General features: G+C 47.4%; 2 protein-coding genes across 2 annotated transcripts in view; one reads left to right on the top strand and one right to left on the bottom strand.

Annotated features, from left to right (window-relative positions):
• lamc1 (laminin, gamma 1) overlaps nt 1–22,521 on the bottom strand; it is a 327,165-nt gene that overhangs the window by 150,026 nt on the left and 154,618 nt on the right. The gene's annotated exons all lie outside the window — the stretch shown is intronic.
• Nucleotides 1–22,521, top strand: part of LOC308093288 (adhesion G protein-coupled receptor E5-like) — a 48,913-nt gene that overhangs the window by 5,619 nt on the left and 20,773 nt on the right. Inside the window, exon 2 of the mRNA XM_080439583.1 lies at nt 19,781–19,855. Coding sequence (XP_080295709.1) covers nt 19,781–19,855 — 75 coding nt within the window. The remainder of the gene's footprint in view (nt 1–19,780; nt 19,856–22,521) is intronic.

Raw genomic sequence — 22,521 nt, 5'->3', positions numbered from 1 at the left:
ATAGCCTAGTACAGTCATCTAACTACCCCCATACCCTATGCTATTCTCCCACTGGGCTGAACTTGGGTGTGCTGGAATGTGCTGGGCTGTGCTGGGCTCTGGTGGGCTGTAATGGGCTCTGGTGGGCTGTGCTGGGCTCTGTTAGGTTGTACGGGGCAGTACTGCACTATAGCTTAGACATTTTCATGTAAAACTATTGCCGGTGGACACAAACTCATGTAAAACTATTGCCCGTGGACACATTGGTTAATCTCAAGTGCAAAGGGGCTACAGGGCTGAAAAGAGCCTAGTACAGCCTAATGGAGCCTATTAGAGTCTAGTAAGGCATAGAACACCCTAGTTTAGCCTATTCCAGCCGGACCCAGCCCTGTATAGCCTAGTACAGTCATCTAACTACCCAACTACCCTATAGGCTATTCTCCCACTGGGCTGGACTTGGGTGTGCTGGAATGTGCTGGGCTGTGCTGGGCTCTGGTGGGCTAAAATGGGCTCTGGTGGGCTGTGCTGGGCTCTGTTAGGTTGTACGGGGCAATACTGCAATATAGCCTAGAAACTTTCATGTAAAAATATTGCCGGTGGACACAAACTCATGTAAAACTATTGCCCGTGGACACATTGGTTAATCTCAAGTGCAAAGGGACTACAGGGCTGACAAGAGCCTAGTACAGCCTAATAGAGCCTGTTAGAGTCTAGTATGGCATAGAACATTCTATTCTAGCCTATTCCAGCTGGACCCAGCCCTTTATAGCCTAGTACAGTCGTATAACTACCCCCATAACCTAGGCTATTCTCCCACTGGGCTGGTCTTGGGTGTGCTGGAATGTGCTGGGCTGTGCTGGGCTCTGGTGGGCTACAATGGGCTCTGGTGGGCTGTGCTGGGCTCTGTTAGGTTGTACGGGGCAACACTGCACTATAGCCTAGAAATGTTCATGTAAAACTATTGCCGGTGGACACAAACTCATGTAAAACTATTGCCCGTGGACACATTGGTTAATCTCAAGTGCAAAGGGGCTACAGGGCTGACAAGAGCCTAGTACAGCCTAATAGAGCCTGTTAGAGTCTAGTAAGGCATAGAACACCCTAGTTTAGCCTATTCCAGCCGGACCCAGCCCTTTATAGCCTAGTACAGTCATCTAACTACCCCCATACCCTATGCTATTCTCCCACTGGGCTGGACTTGGGTGTGCTGGAATGTCCTGGGCTGTGCTGGGCTCTGGTGGGCTGTAATGGGCTCTGGTGGGCTGTGCTGGGCTCTGTTAGGTTGTACAGGGCAATACTGCGCTATAGCCTAGAAATGTTCATGTAACACTATTGCCGGTGGACACAAACTCATGTAAAACTATTGCCCGTGGACACATTGGTTAATCTCAAGTGCAAAGGGGCTACAGGGCTGACAAGAGCCTAGTACAGCCTAATAGAGCCTTTTAGAGTCTAGTAAGGCATAGAACACCCTAGTTTAGCCTATTCCAGCCGGACCCAGCCCTGTATAGCCTAGTACAGTCATCTAACTACCCCCATACCCTATGCTATTCTCCCACTGGGCTGGACTTGGGTGTGCTGGAATGTCCTGGGCTGTGCTGGTCTCTGGTGGGCTTTAATGGGCTCTGGTGGGCTGTGCTGGGCTCTGTTAGGTTGTACGGGGCAACACTGCACTATAGCCTAGAAATGTTCATGTAAAACTATTGCCGGTGGACACAAACTCATGTAAAACTATTGCCCGTGGACACATTGGTTAATCTCAAGTGCAAAGGGGCTACAGGGCTGACAAGAGCCTAGTACAGCCTAATAGAGCCTGTTAGAGTCTAGTAAGGCATAGAACACCCTAGTTTAGCCTATTCCAGCCGGACCCAGCCCTTTATAGCCTAGTACAGTCATCTAACTACCCCCATACCCTATGCTATTCTCCCACTGGGCTGGACTTGGGTGTGCTGGAATGTCCTGGGCTGTGCTGGGCTCTGGTGGGCTGTAATGGGCTCTGGTGGGCTGTGCTGGGCTCTGTTAGGTTGTACAGGGCAATACTGCGCTATAGCCTAGAAATGTTCATGTAACACTATTGCCGGTGGACACAAACTCATGTAAAACTATTGCCCGTGGACACATTGGTTAATCTCAAGTGCAAAGGGGCTACAGGGCTGACAAGAGCCTAGTACAGCCTAATAGAGCCTTTTAGAGTCTAGTAAGGCATAGAACACCCTAGTTTAGCCTATTCCAGCCGGACCCAGCCCTGTATAGCCTAGTACAGTCATCTAACTACCCCCATACCCTATGCTATTCTCCCACTGGGCTGGACTTGGGTGTGCTGGAATGTCCTGGGCTGTGCTGGTCTCTGGTGGGCTTTAATGGGCTCTGGTGGGCTGTGCTGGGCTCTGTTAGGTTCTACGGGGCAGTAATGCACTATAGTTTAGACATTTTCATGTAAAACTATTGCCGGTGGACACAAACTCATGTAAAACTATTGCCCGTGGACACAGTGGTTAATCTCAAGTGCAAAGGGGCTACAGCGCTGACATGAGCATAGGACAGCCTAATAGAGCCTATTAGACTCTAGTATGGCATAGAACATTCTATTCTAGCCTATTCCAGCTGGACCCAGCCCTTTATAGCCTAGTACAGTCGTATAACTACCCCCATAACCTAGGCTATTCTCCCACTGGGCTGGTCTTGGGTGTGCTGTAATGTGCTGGGCTGTGCTGGGCTCTGGTGGACTATAATGGGCTCTGGTGGGCTGTGCTGGGCTCTGTTAGGCTGTACGAGGCAGTACTGCACTATAGCCTAGACATGTTCATGTAAAACTATTGGCCGTGGACACAAACTCATGTAAAACTATTGCCCGTGTACACAGTGGTTAATCTCAAATGCAAAGGGGCTAAAGGGCTGACAAGAGCCTAGTACAGCCTAACAGAGCCTATTAGAGTCTAGTAAGGAAGTAAGGCATAGAACACCCTAGTTTAGCCTATTCCAGCCGGACCCAGCCCTGTATAGCCTAGTACAGTCATCTAACTACCCACATACCCTATAGGCTATTCTCCCACTGGGCTGGACTTGGGTGTGCTGTATGTGCTGGGCTGTGCTGGGCTCTGGTGGGCTACAATGGGCTCTGTTAGGTTGTACAGGGCAATACTGCGCTATAGCCTAGAAATGTTCATGTAACACTATTGCCGGTGGACACAAACTCATGTAATACTATTGCCCGTGGACACATTGGTTAATCTCAAGTGCAAAGGGGCTACAGGGCTGACAAGAGCCTAGTACAGCCTAATAGAGCCTGTTAGAGTCTAGTAAGGCATAGAACACCCTAGTTTAGCCTATTCCAGCCGGACCCAGCCCTGTATAGCCTAGTACAGTCATCTAACTACCCCCATACCCTATGCTATTCTCCCACTGGGCTGGACTTGGGTGTGCTGGAATGTCCTGGGCTGTGCTGGTCTCTGGTGGGCTGTAATGGGCTCTGGTGGGCTGTGCTGGGCTCTGTTAGGTTGTACGGGGCAATACTGCACTATAGCCTAGAAATATTCATGTAAAACTATTGCCGGTGGACACAAACTCATGTAAAACTATTGCCCGTGGACACATTGGTTAATCTCAAGTGCAAAGGGGCCACAGGGCTGACAAGAGCCTAGTACAGCCTAATAGAGCCTGTTAGAGTCTAGTAAGGCATAGAACACCCTAGTTTAGCCTATTCCAGCCGGACCCAGCCCTGTATATTCTAATACAGTCATCTAACTACCCCCATACCCTATGCTATTCTCCCACTGGGCTGGACTTGGGTGTGCTGGAATGTGCTGGGCTGTGCTGGGCTCTGGTGGGCTTTAATGGGCTCTGGTGGGCTGTGCTGGGCTCTGTCAGGTTCTACGGGGCAGTAATGCACTATAGCTTAGACATTTTCATGTAAAACTATTGCCGGTGGACACAAACTCATGTAAAACTATTGCCCGTGGACACAGTGGTTAATCTCAAGTGCAAAGGGGCTACAGCGCTGACATGAGCCTAGGTTAGCCTAATAGAGCCTATTAGACTCTAGTATGGCATAGAACATTCTATTCTAGCCTATTCCAGCTGGACCCAGCCCTTTATAGCCTAGTACAGTCGTATAACTACCCCCATAACCTAGGCTATTCTCCCACTGGGCTGGTCTTGGGTGTGCTGGAATGTGCTGGGCTGTGCTGGGCTCTGGTGGACTATAATGGGCTCTGGTGGGCTGTGCTGGGCTCTGTTAGGCTGTACGAGGCAGTACTGCACTATAGCCTAGACATGTTCATGTAAAACTATTGGCCGTGGACACAAACTCATGTAAAACTATTGCCCGTGTACACAGTGGTTAATCTCAAATGCAAAGGGGCTAAAGGGCTGACAAGAGCCTAGTACAGCCTAACAGAGCCTATTAGAGTCTAGTAAGGAAGTAAGGCATAGAACACCCTAGTTTAGCCTATTCCAGCCGGACCCAGCCCTGTATAGCCTAGTACAGTCATCTAACTACCCACATACCCTATAGGCTATTCTCCCACTGGGCTGGACTTGGGTGTGCTGTATGTGCTGGGCTGTGCTGGGCTCTGGTGGGCTACAATGGGCTCTGGTGGGCTGTGCTGGGCTCTGTTAGGTTGTACGGGGCAACACTGCACTATAGCCTAGAAATGTTCATGTAAAACTATTGCCGGTGGACACAAACTCATGTAAAACTATTGCCCGTGGACACATTGGTTAATCTCAAGTGCAAAGGGGCTACAGGGCTGACAAGAGCCTAGTACAGCCTAATAGAGCCTGTTAGAGTCTAGTAAGGCATAGAACACCCTAGTTTAGCCTATTCCAGCCGGACCCAGCCCTGTATAGCCTAGTACAGTCATCTAACTACCCCCATACCCTATGTTATTCTCCCACTGGGCTGGACTTGGGTGTGCTGGAATGTCCTGGGCTGTGCTGGGCTCTGGTGGGCTGTAATGGGCTCTGGTGGGCTGTGCTGGGCTCTGTTAGGTTGTACAGGGCAATACTGCGCTATAGCCTAGAAATGTTCATGTAACACTATTGCCGGTGGACACAAACTCATGTAAAACTATTGCCCGTGGACACATTGGTTAATCTCAAGTGCAAAGGGGCTACAGGGCTGACAAGAGCCTAGTACAGCCTAATAGAGCCTGTTAGAGTCTAGTAAGGCATAGAACACCCTAGTTTAGTCTATTCCAGCCGGACACAGCCCTGTATAGCCTACTACAGTCATCTAACTACCCCCATACCCTATGCTATTCTCCCACTGGGCTGAACTTGGGTGTGCTGGAATGTGCTGGGCTGTGCTGGGCTCTGGTGGGCTGTAATGGGCTCTGGTGGGCTGTGCTGGGCTAAGCTGGGCTCTGTTAGGTTGTACGGGGCAGTACTGCACTATAGCTTAGACATTTTCATGTAAAACTATTGCCGGTGGACACAAACTCATGTAAAACTATTGCCCGTGGACACATTGGTTAATCTCAAGTGCAAAGGGGCTACAGGGCTGACAAGGGCTACAGGGCTACAGGGCTACCCCCATACCATTATATTACATTACATTACAGTCATTTAGCAGACGCTTTTATCCAAAGCGACTTACAATAAGTGTATTCAACATAGGTAGGGAACGAAAACTACTAATCACCAGAAGTCTTTAGTGCATTTTCTGCAAAAACAAGCAACCAAGAGTATACCTAGCGCTAAGGTAAAAGTGCAATATATCAGCTACCTATTTCCTTAAACAGATGAGACAAAATAGCTAAATCAAATGAGCATGAGCTAAAACAAATAAGTGTATCGACTAAACAAGATCCAATAAACAATCCAATAAACAATACAGCAATAGAAAACAAGCGTTCGTACAACTAGTTAATAACAAGTAGGTCAGGCAGAGATGAAGGGTAGTGTTTCCTGAAGAGGTGAGTTTTCAGCCTGCGTTTTCATACCCTATGCTATTCTCCCACTGGGCTGGACTTGGGTGTGCTGGAATGTCCTGGGCTGTGCTGGTCTCTGGTGGGCTGTAATGGGCTCTGGTGGGCTGTGCTGGGCTCTGTTAGGTTGTACGGGGCAATACTGCACTATAGCCTAGAAATGTTCATGTAAAACTATTGCCGGTGGACACAAACTCATGTAAAACTATTGCCCGTGGACACATTGGTTAATCTTAAGTGCAAAGGGGCTACAGGGCTGACAAGAGCCTAGTACAGCCTAATAGAGCCTGTTAGAGTCTAGTAAGGCATAGAACACCCTAGTTTAGCCTATTCCAGCCGGATCCAGCCCTGTATAGCCTAGTACAGTCATCTAACTACCCCCATACCCTATGCTATTCTCCCACTGGGCTGAACTTGGGTGTGCTGGAATGTGCTGGGCTGTGCTGGGCTCTGGTGGGCTTTAATGGGCTCTGGTGGGCTGTGCTGGGCTCTGTTAGGTTGTACGGGGCAGTACTGCACTATAGCTTAGACATTTTCATGTAAAACTATTGCCGGTGGACACAAACTCATGTAAAACTATTGCCCGTGGACACAGTGGTTAATCTCAAGTGCAAAGGGGCTACAGCGCTGACATGAGCCTAGGACAGCCTAATAGAGCCTATTAGACTCTAGTATGGCATAGAACATTCTATTCTAGCCTATTCCAGCTGGACCCAGCCCTTTATAGCCTAGTACAGTCGTATAACTACCCCCATAACCTAGGCTATTCTCCCACTGGGCTGGTCTTGGGTGTGCTGGGCTCTGGTGGACTATAATGGGCTCTGGTGGGCTGTGCTGGGCTCTGTTAGGCTGTACGAGGCAGTACTGCACTATAGCCTAGACATGTTCATGTAAAACTATTGGCCGTGGACACAAACTCATGTAAAACTATTGCCCGTGTACACAGTGGTTAATCTCAAATGCAAAGGGGCTACAGGGCTGACAAGAGCCTAGTACAGCCTAATAGAGCCTGTTAGAGTCTAGTAAGGCATAGAACACCCTAGTTTAGTCTATTCCAGCCGGACCCAGCCCTGTATAGCCTAGTACAGTCATCTAACTACCCACATACCCTATAGGCTATTCTCCCACTGGGCTGGACTTGGGTGTGCTGGAATGTCCTGGGCTGTGCTGGGCTCTGGTGGGCTGTAATGGGCTCTGGTGGGCTGTGCTGGGCTCTGTTAGGTTGTACGGGGCAATACTGCACTATAGCCTAGAAGTTTTCATGTAAAACTATTGCCGGTGGACACAAACTCATGTAAAACTATTGCCCGTGGACACATTGGTTAATCTCAAGTGCAAAGGGGCTACAGGGCTGACAAGAGCCTAGTACAGCCTAATAGAGCCTGTTAGAGTCTAGTAAGGCATAGAACACCCTAGTTTAGTCTATTCCAGCCGGACCCAGCCCTGTATAGCCTAGTACAGTCATCTAACTACCCCCATACCCTATGCTATTCTCCCACTGGGCTGAACTTGGGTGTGCTGGAATGTGCTGGGCTGTGCTGGGCTCTGGTGGGCTGTAATGGGCTCTGGTGGGCTGTGCTGGGCTCTGTTAGGTTGTACGGGGCAACACTGCACTATAGCCTAGAAATGTTCATGTAAAACTATTGCCGGTGGACACAAACTCATGTAAAACTATTGCCCGTGGACACATTGGTTAATCTCAAGTGCAAAGGGGCTACAGGGCTGACAAGAGCCTAGTACAGCCTAATAGAGCCTGTTAGAGTCTAGTAAGGCATAGAACACCCTAGTTTAGTCTATTCCAGCCGGACCCAGCCCTGTATAGCCTAGTACAGTCATCTAACTACCCCCATACCCTATGCTATTCTCCCACTGGGCTGAACTTGGGTGTGCTGGAATGTGCTGGGCTGTGCTGGGCTCTGGTGGGCTTTAATGGGCTCTGGTGGGCTGTGCTGGGCTGTGTTGGGCTCTGTTAGGTTGTACGGGGCAGTACTGCACTATAGCTTAGACATTTTCATGTAAAACTATTGCCGGTGGACACAAACTCATGTAAAACTATGGCCCGTGGACACATTGGTTAATCTCAAGTGCAAAGGGGCTACAGGGCCGACAAGAGCCTAGTACAACCTAATAGAGCCTATTAGAGTCTAGTAAGGCATAGAACACCCTAGTTTAGCCTATTCCAGCCGGACCCAGCCCTGTATAGCCTAGTACAGTCATCTAACTACCCCCATACCCTATGCTATTCTCCCACTGGGCTGGACTTGGGTGTGCTGGAATGTCCTGGGCTGTGCTGGTCTCTGGTGGGCTGTAATGGGCTCTGGTGGGCTGTGCTGGGCTCTGTTAGGTTGTACGGGGCAATACTGCACTATAGCCTAGAAACTTTCATGTAAAACTATTGCCGGTGGACACAAACTCATGTAAAACTATTGCCCGTGGACACATTGGTTAATCTTAAGTGCAAAGGGGCTACAGGGCTGACAAGAGCCTAGTACAGCCTAATAGAGCCTGTTAGAGTCTAGTAAGGCATAGAACACCCTAGTTTAGCCTATTCCAGCCGGATCCAGCCCTGTATAGCCTAGTACAGTCATCTAACTACCCCCATACCCTATGCTATTCTCCCACTGGGCTGGACTTGGGTGTGCTGGAATGTGCTGGGCTGTGCTGGGCTCTGGTGGGCTTTAATGGGCTCTGGTGGGCTGTGCTGGGCTCTGTTAGGTTGTACGGGGCAGTACTGCACTATAGCTTAGACATTTTCATGTAAAACTATTGCCGGTGGACACAAACTCATGTAAAACTATTGCCCGTGGACACAGTGGTTAATCTCAAGTGCAAAGGGGCTACAGCGCTGACATGAGCCTAGGACAGCCTAATAGAGCCTGTTAGAGTCTAGTAAGGCATAGAACACCCTAGTTTAGTCTATTCCAGCCGGACCCAGCCCTGTATAGCCTAGTACAGTCATCTAACTACCCCCATACCCTATGCTATTCTCCCACTGGGCTGAACTTGGGTGTGCTGGAATGTGCTGGGCTGTGCTGGGCTCTGGTGGGCTGTAATGGGCTCTGGTGGGCTGTGCTGGGCTCTGTTAGGTTGTACGGGGCAACACTGCACTATAGCCTAGAAATGTTCATGTAAAACTATTGCCGGTGGACACAAACTCATGTAAAACTATTGCCCGTGGACACATTGGTTAATCTCAAGTGCAAAGGGGCTACAGGGCTGACAAGAGCCTAGTACAGCCTAATAGAGCCTGTTAGAGTCTAGTAAGGCATAGAACACCCTAGTTTAGTCTATTCCAGCCGGACCCAGCCCTGTATAGCCTAGTACAGTCATCTAACTACCCCCATACCCTATGCTATTCTCCCACTGGGCTGAACTTGGGTGTGCTGGAATGTGCTGGGCTGTGCTGGGCTCTGGTGGGCTTTAATGGGCTCTGGTGGGCTGTGCTGGGCTGTGTTGGGCTCTGTTAGGTTGTACGGGGCAGTACTGCACTATAGCTTAGACATTTTCATGTAAAACTATTGCCGGTGGACACAAACTCATGTAAAACTATGGCCCGTGGACACATTGGTTAATCTCAAGTGCAAAGGGGCTACAGGGCTGACAAGAGCCTAGTACAACCTAATAGAGCCTATTAGAGTCTAGTAAGGCATAGAACACCCTAGTTTAGCCTATTCCAGCCGGACCCAGCCCTGTATAGCCTAGTACAGTCATCTAACTACCCCCATACCCTATGCTATTCTCCCACTGGGCTGGACTTGGGTGTGCTGGAATGTCCTGGGCTGTGCTGGTCTCTGGTGGGCTGTAATGGGCTCTGGTGGGCTGTGCTGGGCTCTGTTAGGTTGTACGGGGCAATACTGCACTATAGCCTAGAAACTTTCATGTAAAACTATTGCCGGTGGACACAAACTCATGTAAAACTATTGCCCGTGGACACATTGGTTAATCTTAAGTGCAAAGGGGCTACAGGGCTGACAAGAGCCTAGTACAGCCTAATAGAGCCTGTTAGAGTCTAGTAAGGCATAGAACACCCTAGTTTAGCCTATTCCAGCCGGATCCAGCCCTGTATAGCCTAGTACAGTCATCTAACTACCCCCATACCCTATGCTATTCTCCCACTGGGCTGGACTTGGGTGTGCTGGAATGTGCTGGGCTGTGCTGGGCTCTGGTGGGCTTTAATGGGCTCTGGTGGGCTGTGCTGGGCTCTGTTAGGTTGTACGGGGCAGTACTGCACTATAGCTTAGACATTTTCATGTAAAACTATTGCCGGTGGACACAAACTCATGTAAAACTATTGCCCGTGGACACAGTGGTTAATCTCAAGTGCAAAGGGGCTACAGCGCTGACATGAGCCTAGGACAGTCTAATAGAGCCTATTAGACTCTAGTATGGCATAGAACATTCTATTCTAGCCTATTCCAGCTGGACCCAGCCCTTTATAGCCTAGTACAGTCGTATAACTACCCCCATAACCTAGGCTATTCTCCCACTGGGCTGGTCTTGGGTGTGCTGGGCTCTGGTGGACTATAATGGGCTCTGGTGGGCTGTGCTGGGCTCTGTTAGGCTGTACGAGGCAGTACTGCACTATAGCCTAGACATGTTCATGTAAAACTATTGGCCGTGGACACAAACTCATGTAAAACTATTGCCCGTGTACACAGTGGTTAATCTCAAATGCAAAGGGGCTACAGGGCTGACAAGAGCCTAGTACAGCCTAATAGAGCCTGTTAGAGTCTAGTAAGGCATAGAACACCCTAGTTTAGTCTATTCCAGCCGGACCCAGCCCTGTATAGCCTAGTACAGTCATCTAACTACCCACATACCCTATAGGCTATTCTCCCACTGGGCTGGACTTGGGTGTGCTGGAATGTCCTGGGCTGTGCTGGGCTCTGGTGGGCTGTAATGGGCTCTGGTGGGCTGTGCTGGGCTCTGTTAGGTTGTACGGGGCAATACTGCACTATAGCCTAGACATTTTCATGTAAAACTATTGCCGGTGGACACAAACTCATGTAAAACTATTGACCGTGGACACATTGGTTAATCTCAAGTGCAAAGGGGCTACAGGGCTGCAAGAGCCTAGTACAGCCTAATAGGGCCTGTTAGAGTCTAGTAAGGCATAGAACACCCTAGTTTAGCCTATTCCAGCCGGGCCCAGCCCTGTATACCCTAGTACAGTCATCTAACTACCCCCATACCCTATAGGCTATTCTCCCACTGGGCTGGACTTGGGTGTTGTGGAATGTGCTGGGCTGTGCTGGGCTCTGGTGGAATGTAATGGGCTCTGGTGGGCTGTGCTGGGCTCTGTTAGGTTGTAAGGGGCAGTACTGCACTATAGCCTAGAAATGTTCATGTAAAACTATTGCCGGTGGACACAAACTCATGTAAAACTATTGCCCGTGGACACAGTGGTTAATCTCAAGTGCAAAGGGGCTACAGCGCTGACATGAGCCTAGGACAGCCTAATAGAGCCTATTAGACTCTAGTATGGCATAGAACATTCTATTCTAGCCTATTCCAGCTGGACCCAGCCCTTTATAGCCTAGTACAGATCGTATAACTACCCCCATAACCTAGGCTATTCTCCCACTGGGCTGGTCTTGGGTGTGCTGGAATGTGCTGGGCTGTGCTGGGCTCTGGTGGACTATAATGGGCTCTGGTGGGCTGTGCTGGGCTCTATTAGGCTGTACGAGGCAGTACTGCACTATAGCCTAGACATGTTCATGTAAAACTATTGGCCGTGGACACAAACTCATGTAAAACTATTGCCCGTGTACACAGTGGTTAATCTCAAATGCAAAGGGGCTACAGGGCTGACAAGAGCCTAGTACAGCCTAATAGAGCATATTAGAGTCTAGTAAGGCATAGAACACCCTAGTTTAGCCTATTCCAGCCGGACCCAGCCGTGTATAGCCTAGTACAGTCATCTAACTACCCACATACCCTATAGGCTATTCTCCCACTGGGCTGGACTTGGGTGTGCTGGAATGTGCTGGGCTGTGATGGGCTCTGTTAGGTTGTACGGGGCAATACTGCACTATAGCCTAGACATTTTCGTGTAAAACTATTGCCGGTGGACACAAACTCATGTAAAACTATTGCCCGTGGACACATTGGTTAATCTCAAGTGCAAAGGGGCTACAAGGCTGACAAGAGCCTAGTACAGCCTAATAGAGCCTGTTAGAGTCTAGTAAGGCATAGAACACCCTAGTTTAGTCTATTCCAGCCGGACCCAGCCCTGTATAGCCTAGTACAGTCATCTAACTACCCCCATACCTTATGCTATTCTCCCACTGGGCTGAACTTGGGTGTGCTGGAATGTGCTGGGCTGTGCTGGGCTCTGGTGGGCTGTAATGGGCTCTGGTGGGCTGTGCTGGGCTCTGTTAGGTTGTACGGGGCAGTACTGCACTATAGCTTAGACATTTTCATGTAAAACTATTGCCGGTGGACACAAACTCATGTAAAACTATTGACCGTGGACACATTGGTTAATCTCAAGTGCAAAGGGGCTACAGGGCTGACAAGAGCCTAGTACAGCCTAATAGAGCCTGTTAGAGTCTAGTAAGGCATAGAACACCCTAGTTTAGCCTATTCCAGCCGGACCCAGCCCTGTATACCCTAGTACAGTCATCTAACTACCCACATACCCTATAGGCTATTCTCCCACTGGGCTGGACTCGGGTGTTGTGGAATGTGCTGGGCTGTGCTGGGCTCTGGTGGGCTGTAATGGGCTCTGGTGGGCTGTGCTGGGATCTGTTATGTTGTACAGGGCAGTACTGCACTATAGCTTAGACATTTTCATGTAAAACTATTGCCGGTGGACACAAACTCATGTAAAACTATTGCCCGTGGACACATTGGTTAATCTCAAGTGCAAAGGGGCTACAGGGCTGACAAGAGCCTAGTACAGCCTAATAGAGCCTGTTAGAGTCTAGTAAGGCATAGAACACCCTAGTTTAGCCTATTCCAGCCGGACCCAGCCCTGTATACCCTAGTACAGTCATCTAACTACCCACATACCCTATAGGCTATTCTCCCACTGGGCTGGACTTGGGTGTTGTGGAATGTGCTGGGCTGTGCTGGGCTCTGGTGGAATGTAATGGGCTCTGGTGGGCTGTGCTGGGCTCTGTTAGGTTGTACGGGGCAGTACTGCACTATAGCCTAGAAATGTTCATGTAAAACTATTGCCGGTGGACACAAACTCATGTAAAACTATTGCCCGTGGACACAGTGGTTAATCTCAAGTGCAAAGGGGCTACAGTGCTGTAATGAGCCTAGGACAGCCTAATAGAGCCTATTAGACTCTAGTAAGGCATAGAACATTCTATTCTAGCCTATTCCAGCTGGACCCAGCCCTTTATAGCCTAGTACAGTCGTATAACTACCCCCATAACCTAGGCTATTCTCCCACTGGGCTGGTCTTGGGTGTGCTGGAATGTGCTGGGCTGTGCTGGGCTCTGGTGGACTATAATGGGCTCTGGTGGGCTGTGCTGGGCTCTGTTAGGCTGTACGAGGCAGTACTACACTATAACCTAGACATGTTCATGTAAAACTATTGGCCGTGGACACAAACTCATGTAAAACTATTGCCCGTGTACACAGTGGTTAATCTCAAATGCAAAGGGACTACAGGGCTGACAAGAGCCTAGTACAGCCTAATAGAGCCTATTAGAGTCTAGTAAGGCATAGAACACCCTAGTTTAGCCTATTCCAGCCGGACCCAGCCGTGTATAGCCTAGTACAGTCATCTAACTACCCACATACCCTATAGGCTATTCTCCCACTGGGCTGGACTTGGGTGTGCTGGAATGTGCTGGGCTGTGCTGGGCTCTGGTGGGCTGTAATGGGCTCTGGTGGGCTGTGATGGGCTCTGTTAGGTTCTACGGGGCAATACTGCACTATAGCCTAGACATTTTCGTGTAAAACTATTGCCGGTGGACACAAACTCATGTAAAACTATTGCCCGTGGACACATTGGTTAATCTCAAGTGCAAAGGGGCTACAGGGCTGACAAGAGCCTAGTACAGCCTAATAGAGCCTGTTAGAGTCTAGTAAGGCATAGAACACCCTAGTTTAGCCTATTCCAGCCGGACCCAGCCCTGTATAGCCTAGTACAGTCATCTAACTACCCCCATACCCTATGCTATTCTCCCACTGGGCTGGACTTGGGTGTGCTGGAATGTCCTGGGCTGTGCTGGGCTCTGGTGGGCTGTGCTGGGCTCTGGTGGGCTGTAATGGGCTCTGTTAGGTTGTACGGGGCAATACTGCACTATAGCCTAGAAATGTTCATGTAAAACTATTGCCGGTGGACACAAACTCATGTAAAAACTATTGCCCGTGGACACATTGGTTAATCTTTAGTGCAAAGGGGCTACAGGGCTGACAAGAGGCTAGTACAGCCTAATAGAGCCTGTTAGAGTCTAGTAAGGCATAGAACACCCTAGTTTAGCCTATTCCAGCCGGACCCAGCCCTGTATAGCCTAGTACAGTCATCTAACTACCCCCATACCCTATGCTATTCTCCCACTGGGCTGAACTTGGGTGTGCTGGAATGTGTTGGGCTGTGCTGGGCTCTGGTGGGCTTTAATGGGCTCTGGTGGGCTGTGCTGGGCTCTGTTAGGTTGTACGGGGCAGTACTGCACTATAGCTTAGACATTTTCATGTAAATCTATTGCCGGTGGACACAAACTCATGTAAAACTATTGCCCGTTGACACATTGGTTAATCTCAAGTGCAAAGGGGCTACAGGGCTGACAAGAGCCTAGTACAGCCTAATAGAGCCTGTTAGAGTCTAGTAAGGCATAGAACACCCTAGTTTAGCCTATTCCAGCCGGACCCAGCCCTGTATACCCTAGTACAGTCATCTAACTACCCACATACCCTATAGGCTATTCTCCCACTGGGCTGGACTTGGGTGTTGTGGAATGTGCTGGGCTGTGCTGGGCTCTGGTGGAATTTAATGGGCTCTGGTGGGCTGTGCTGGGCTCTGTTAGGTTGTACGGGGCAGTACTGCACTATAGCCTAGAAATTTTATTGTAAAACTATTGCCGGTGGACACAAACTCATGTAAAACTATTGCCCGTGGACACAGTGGTTAATCTCAAGTGCAAAGGGGCTACAGCGCTGACATGAGCCTAGGACAGCCTAATAGAGCCTATTAGACTCTAGTATGGCATAGAACATTCTATTCTAGCCTATTCCAGCTGGACCCAGCCCTTTATAGCCTAGTACAGTCATCTAACTACCCACATACCCTATAGGCTATTCTCCCACTGGGCTGGACTTGGGTGTGCTGGAATGTGCTGGGCTGTGCTGGGCTCTGGTGGGCTGTAATGGGCTCTGGTGGGCTGTGATGGGCTCTGTTAGGTTGTACGGGGCAATACTGCACTATAGCCTAGAAATTTTCATGTAAAACTATTGCCGGTGGACACAAACTCATGTAAAACTATTGCCCGTGGACACATTGGTTAATCTCAAGTGCAAAGGGACTACAGGGCTGACAAGAGCCTAGTACAGCCTAATAGAGCCTGTTAGAGTCTAGTAAGGCATAGAACACCCTAGTTTAGCCTATTCCAGCCGGACCCAGCCCTGTATACCCTAGTACAGTCATCTAACTACCCACATACCCTATAGGCTATTCTCCCACTGGGCCGGACTTGGGTTTGCTGGGCTGCTGGGCTCTGGTGGGCTGTATTGGGCTCTGGTGGGCTGTGCTGGGCTCCGTTAGGCTGTACGGGGCAGTACTGCACTATAGCTTTGACATGTTCATGTAAAACTATTGGCCGTGGACACAAACTCATGTAAAACTATTGCCCGTGGACACAGTGGTTAATTCACACAGCCACCAGCTGGCGACAATTGAGTTAATTGATTGGAATGTTAGGTGATCAGCTTGCAAACACCTCACTGAAGATGACAGCATTGGTCTGGCTATAAATATACCTGAACATAGCTGCCTGCAATATCCAAACTGTACTCAAAGATTACACACATTATGCATGAAAATTAATTTTGTTACAAAAATACACACATTATGCATGAAAATTAATGTTGTTAGGAAAATATTAATTATTATTATTCACTGATATTTTCTGAATATTAGATCATTGTTCATTATTGAACATAAAATAAAAATAATTATTGTCCTGCCTCAAACAATGTTTTTTAGCCATTTACAAAATATAGCAGAGACTGTATTAGGAATTGAATTATTCTATTATCAAATGGTTTATTCTTATTGGCACTTCTTAAACAAATAGCTTCTCTCATACAACATTTCTTGAAGGCTGCAATACCAATAATGAAAGTAGCTATTTTACATGATAGTAATAGTAATAAAGGATAAAGAAATACAATGTGTTTCATTTTCTACCTCACTCAAATCAAAGTATTCACATAATTATGTCTTCCTCTGCTAGCCCCCTGTATCTCTTTTTCATTAGTGGCAGAATGCCACATCATATTTGTGCACAACGTGACCTCTGACTTTTAGATAAATTATATGAAACATATATATATATATATAATATATATATAACCACTGTGTCCACGGGCAATAGTTTTACATGAGTTTGTGTCCACCGCCAATAATTTTACATGAACATTTCTAGGCTATAGTGCAGTACTGCCCCGTACAGCCTAACAGAGCCCAGCACAGCCCACCAGAGCCCAATACAGCCCACCAGCGCCCAGCAGTTCATTACATTCCAGCACACCCAAGTCCAGCCCAGTGGGAGAATAGCCTATAGGGCAGTGTTTCCTAACCTTTTTGGTGCCAAGGTACACCTGGCATAGCCAAAAGATCCCAGGGCACACCTAGATATACGGTGTGTGTATTTTATATATATATATATATATATATATATATATATATATATATATATATATATATATATATATATATGTGTGTGTGTGTGTGTGTGTGTGTGTGTGTGTGTGTGTGTGTGTGTGTGTGTGTGAGAGAGAGAGAGAGAGAGAGAGATCATAGGGCAGGTATAAAGAAACCTTGACCATTACAAAATGTCTTTGGCCTACAAATATATATACTTGGGTCAGTGCAATGAATGGAGGAGTCTGATTTCACCTTCCCAGAGTAAAACTTCTTTGGAACTAAACCCAATATACTTATAATTATAAAATATAAACTCATATCTGATAATAATATCAAATTATCTGATCCTGATAGCATTATTGCGAACGCATGCGCAGTTGCCCACTACAGACGAAAACCAAAACTCTCGCCCCAAAACAGTCACTCCAGGAAATCCGATAATCGTAACCTCATTAAACTATGCCTAAAACCTAACCTTATTCCTAAACGTAACCTCAGTAAAACTAATAATATGGCTAACCCTAAACTTATTTCTAACCTTATCCTCAGTAAAAACAAATACAGTGTCAGGAATACAAGAACCGCTGGTCCGCTGCGGCAGCAACGCGGCTTGCGAGAGATTTTCTCTGTGGATTAATTAAACGCCACAAACAACACGGTTGTTGTCGACACAAACACACTGGAGCGACTTAAAAGCACTTCATAAGAAAACTAACACTTATGTTGATTTAAAGTTAGGCCTACATGTGTTTGAATGTTGACATGCGTCATGGCAGATTATAATATGGGCATTTGACAGCCTCTCTGTTCCTGGTACAGTGGACTTGCCCTGACACTTTTAACAAGTTTAATGTAATCATCATGGTACAGTCTGGCTGTGGCTTTCTTTTTACATTAGGGTATGGGGGTAGTAAGATGACTGTACTAGGTTATACAGGGCTGGGTCTGGCTGGAATAGGCTAAACTAGGGTGTTCTAGGCCTTACTAGACTCTAATAGGCTCTATTAGGCTGTACTAGGCTCTTTTCAGCCCTGTAGCCCCTTTGCACTTGAGATTAACCACTGTGTCCACGGGCAATAGTTTTACATGAGTTTGTGTCCACGGCCAATAGTTTTACATGAACATTTCTACGCTATAGTGCAGCACTGCCCCGTACAGCCTAACAGAGCCCAGCACAGCCCACCAGGGCCCAATACAGCCCACCAGAGCACAGCATTCCCCAGCACACCCAAGTCCAGCCCAGTCTAGCCTTCCCAACTGGGAATAGAAAAGGAGAGGGGGTAGTTGGATGGCTGTACTAGGCTATACAAGGCTGGATCTGGCTGGAATAGGCTAGACAAGGGTGCACCAGGCTGCAATAGGCTCCACCAGGCTCCACCAGAATCCAGGGTCTATTACTGCGCTCTTACACTATTACACATATTACACTATTACACTATTATACTATTACACTTAATGCAATATCACAATATTACACTATTACACATATTTCACTGTTACACTTTTACACCTATCACACTTATTGTGCTATTATACTATTACACTTATTACACAATTACACTATCACACTATCACACCTATTACACTTATTGTGCTATGATACTATTACACTTATTACACTATCACAACTATTACACTATTACACCTATTGCGCTATTAAACTATTACACCTCTTACAATATTACACTTATTACACTATTACACTTATGGTGAACCAGCCATGGACCCCCTAGAAGCCCCAGTGGTCCCCAAACCACACTTTCGGAGCCAGCCATGGACCCCCTTGGAAACCCCTCAGGGACCCCCAGAGGTCCCCGAACCACATTTTGGGAACCAGCCATGGCTGCTCTATGTTGTTGCAAACTAGTCATGGATCCCTTGGAAACCCCGGGGGTCCCCAAACCACACTTTGGGAACCAGCCATGGGCCCCCTTGGAAACCCCTCAGGGACCCCCAGAGGTCCCTGAACCACACTTTGGGAACCAACCATGGCAGTACAAGGCTGTTTGAAGCTCAACCAGGCTGTAGTAGGCGAGACCATGGCTCTCTGCTGCCCCCCATTGAGAAAATGTAGTCGTTACAGAGACTAGGCTTCGTGGACACTAAGAGTGTCCACGCTCCATAGCCAATATGGGAAATGGACCGTGCCGAGTCCACCGGCAGTATGTTGTCCACGGGCCATAGGATTTTCTATTGGGACTCCCTGAAATGGACACCACTTTTATTGTTACATTTATTAGAATGGGTTCAACAACAGGGAGTGCTCTAACTCAGTGTTTACCAACCTGGGGGTCGTTGAGGGGGTTCCAGGTGGTCCCGTGCAATATGACTTAATATTAACCCTATTATATATGTTGGCTATTTGAAAAGCAAGTTCTGCAAGCTCTATAGATCAGAAGATTGCTCTGTATGAGCTTGTAGATCTGCTAAATTAGCTATTTTTGAAATATAAATGATTCATTCATAATGTACTTTTGTTTAGTTTGGGTACTGAGGGTATGTGAAGTGGAGTGGAGTGGAAGGAAATAATAAATAAGAAGAAATACTCATGTAAAGAACAGATTAAAAAAACATGTTTTACCTTTCTTCATATAATTGGTCTTCCTCACAAATTTGTGTCTACTCACTGTACGTGTCTCAGAGGAGGGCTGTGGACAGTTCAGAAACCCGCCTACCAGTGACAACATCGATGGGAATTCCAAGCTAATAGAAACTACAGGCTTTCTATTCCTGGAAAGTTAGCATGCTATAATAGAAGCCAATGTTCTCCCGTTAATGAAAAAGTAAAATAATTTGAAATCTTGTTTGAAATGACCAAATCTGTCTACCGATGATGTCACTGGTATAGGCGGGTTTCTGGACCTTTCTCACCTATGAGACACAGAGTGAGTAGACAAAACTGGCACCATATTATAATGAGGAAGATACGTTGAAAATGGGTGAAGTGGTCCTTTAAGTACAGTATTCAAGTAAACAAAGGCTACTTTGTTACTGTCCACCAGTGGAAGACACCAACCAGGCATTAATAATGTCTTGTCTCATTCCACAGGGTTACTGTGTGTGCTGAAAACATGTGACTCCAGGTGTGGAAAGGGGGAGCAACGGATTAGAGGAAGATGTGTTGGTAATAATGACTTCCTGATCTTTATCTAGCCATTAGTTTAGGGGTGCAACAGTTAATCGAACTAATCCATTTAAATGATTATATGAAATCACTGGTCATTGATTTTTTGAATGTTTTTTTAAATAGCAAAAATTGCAGATCTTAAAGCTACAGCTTGTAGATTGTTTCCCTATTCCGTTAATCGGATATGTAATCGATAGAATAATCACTAAGAAAATAATCGATAGTTGAGCCCTACATAACTTTTTGCTTATTTCTGTTGGTCAAATACCTTACAACCTGCAGTTCCCAGTGAGTCAAACTATAGTCGATTTAGGACCCTGAATACATATTTTCACTTGATTTCATCTTGAGACGTTGGCCAACAAAATAGATATATTTCACTGATTTTCTTTTGTTCATTTTAGGGAGACAGAGAGACAGAGAAAAAGAGACAGACAGAGACAGAGATACAGACAGACAGACAGACAGACAGACAGACAGACAGACAGACAGACAGACAGACAGACAGACAGACAGACAGACAGACAGACAGACAGACTGAGAGACAGACAGACAGACAGACAGACAGACAGACAGACAGACAGACAGACAGACAGACAGACAGACAGACAGACAGACAGACAGACAGACAGACAGACAGACAGACAGAGAGACAGACAGACAGACAGACAGACTGAGAGACAGACTGACAGATAGACAGACAGACAGACAGACAGACTGAGAGACAGACAGACAGACTGAGAGACAGACAGACTGAGAGACAGACTGACTGAGAGACAGAGAGTGAGACCAGGACTAGTCTTGTGGCTGATTTGACAGTGGGATGTAAATGCATGTAATGCATTGGATCTTGCTGTATATTTCCATATGGTTGCTTCACAGGTAGCCTACAGACAGGGGAGCGTATTCAAAGAGGTGGCTGTTGGCCCTGAGTGGGGGTTACAATCAGCATTGCCTTTTGTTCTAGCTGGGAGACAGAGGTCTATGCATCTGTCTCCATCCCCTTTCCTGCTTCATACAGGTGCAAATTGAATCAGGGGGCTCGAAGGGTGATCTATTGTTTGTGCCGGGTGGGGGGGCTCACCTTTGAAGCTCACACACCCACATGTACCTTCTCTAGATCTCTCTGTTATATAAACTGTACCGAAATGCATCTTAGTGTGTGTGACACTCAGTAGCCGGCAGGCTGACTGAGAGGACCTCAGGGTCCATGGAAGAACTGTTTTGTACTGTTTTGTACTTATGCAATAAATCGGATGCAAAGAACCTCACTTACTGAGTGATGACTCAAATTCATTCTACAACCATTCATTCTCACCACTGGGACATCAAACTTAACTGCAATATGGCGTTGTTGGCAACTACAAAAGCAATAGAAACCTTTAAGTCTGTGGTTTTCAGATACCACATTATGGCGTTTTTAGTCGGCAGTCGCGTTGGTTTGTTTTTTTGGGGGCGCAAGTCTCCAGGGATACTGAGCCAGGCGTCGAAAGAACATGCGGCGGCGGGCGGTGATGTCTGAGTTTTGCCTTGCGGTGGGTGGACGCATCGTGTTCTCTTCCTGAGACGTGGGGGGTCCACTGTGTAGGTGATCATGGACATCGGCACGACGTGACGACAACTTTTCGAGGATCTACAAGGAGAGGACTTCATGACCGGATCTGGGATGGCTGCACGACTCGTCTGGCTGATCGCTAGCAGAGCGCGTGGCTGTGCTGGGGCTGCGCTGGGCAACACGGCTGGGGTGAGGAGATGACATTGCGGGAGACTGCAAGGGAGACATTATCGAGCGGGACGCTGCGCATATGGGACCTGGGATTGTATTTTTGTGTTAATGGTGGGTTAACCTGTGAATTAGGGGATACCTACTAGAATTAACTGTCCCAATATCGACTGATATAATCACTGTTTTGCCCGCCTTTTGTTTATTTGTAGTACATGGGGTGGCGATGTTGGATTAAGTTACTATTTTTTTAGAGTTTGGACTTCTTTTCAATGGTTCTCATGTCGAGTAATATAATTGCTTTGATGCCCGCCTTTTGTTTGTGTGCTGAGAAGACCGGGCGACTCCCGTGACGAGGTACATGGAGGGGTGGCGGTGTGGGAACTGTGTGATGGGGTTGTTGGAATTTTATTAAACCTGGGGGGTTCTCTGGGTTGGCTGTGTGACTCGCCGTGTCGCTGTACTATGTAATCTTGGTTCTTGTATGTGCATTAATCTGTGTTGGTGTTGTGTGCTGTTTTAGTATTCCTGAATGTTTTATTTTTTTCCTGGTTGGTGTTCCGGTCGCTTTTCATGGGGGGCGGGTTCTTTGTGGTTCTTTTGAAATATACGTGTTTGTGGAAGACGTTTGAAGTCTCCCATGGGGGGTCTGCTGTATATTTCCATATGGTTGCTTCACAGGTAGCCTACAGACAGGGGAGCGTATTCAAAGAGGTGGCTGTTGGCCCTGAGTGGGGGTTACAATCAGCATTGCCTTTTGTTCTAGCTGGGAGACAGAGGTCTATGCATCTGTCTCCATCCCCTTTCCTGCTTCATACAGGTGCAAATTGAATCAGGGGGCTCGAAGGGTGATCTATTGTTTGTGCCGGGTGGGGGGGCTCACCTTTGAAGCTCACACACCCACATGTACCTTCTCTAGATCTCTCTGTTATATAAACTG

The sequence above is a fragment of the Gymnoscopelus braueri genome (genome assembly GCF_963280865.1).
Source record: "Gymnoscopelus braueri genome assembly, chromosome: 10".
Classification (NCBI taxonomy): Eukaryota; Metazoa; Chordata; class Actinopteri; order Myctophiformes; family Myctophidae; genus Gymnoscopelus; species Gymnoscopelus braueri.
The sequence above is the reverse complement of the archived record's forward strand: the minus strand, read 5'-3'. Positions and strand labels throughout refer to the sequence as shown.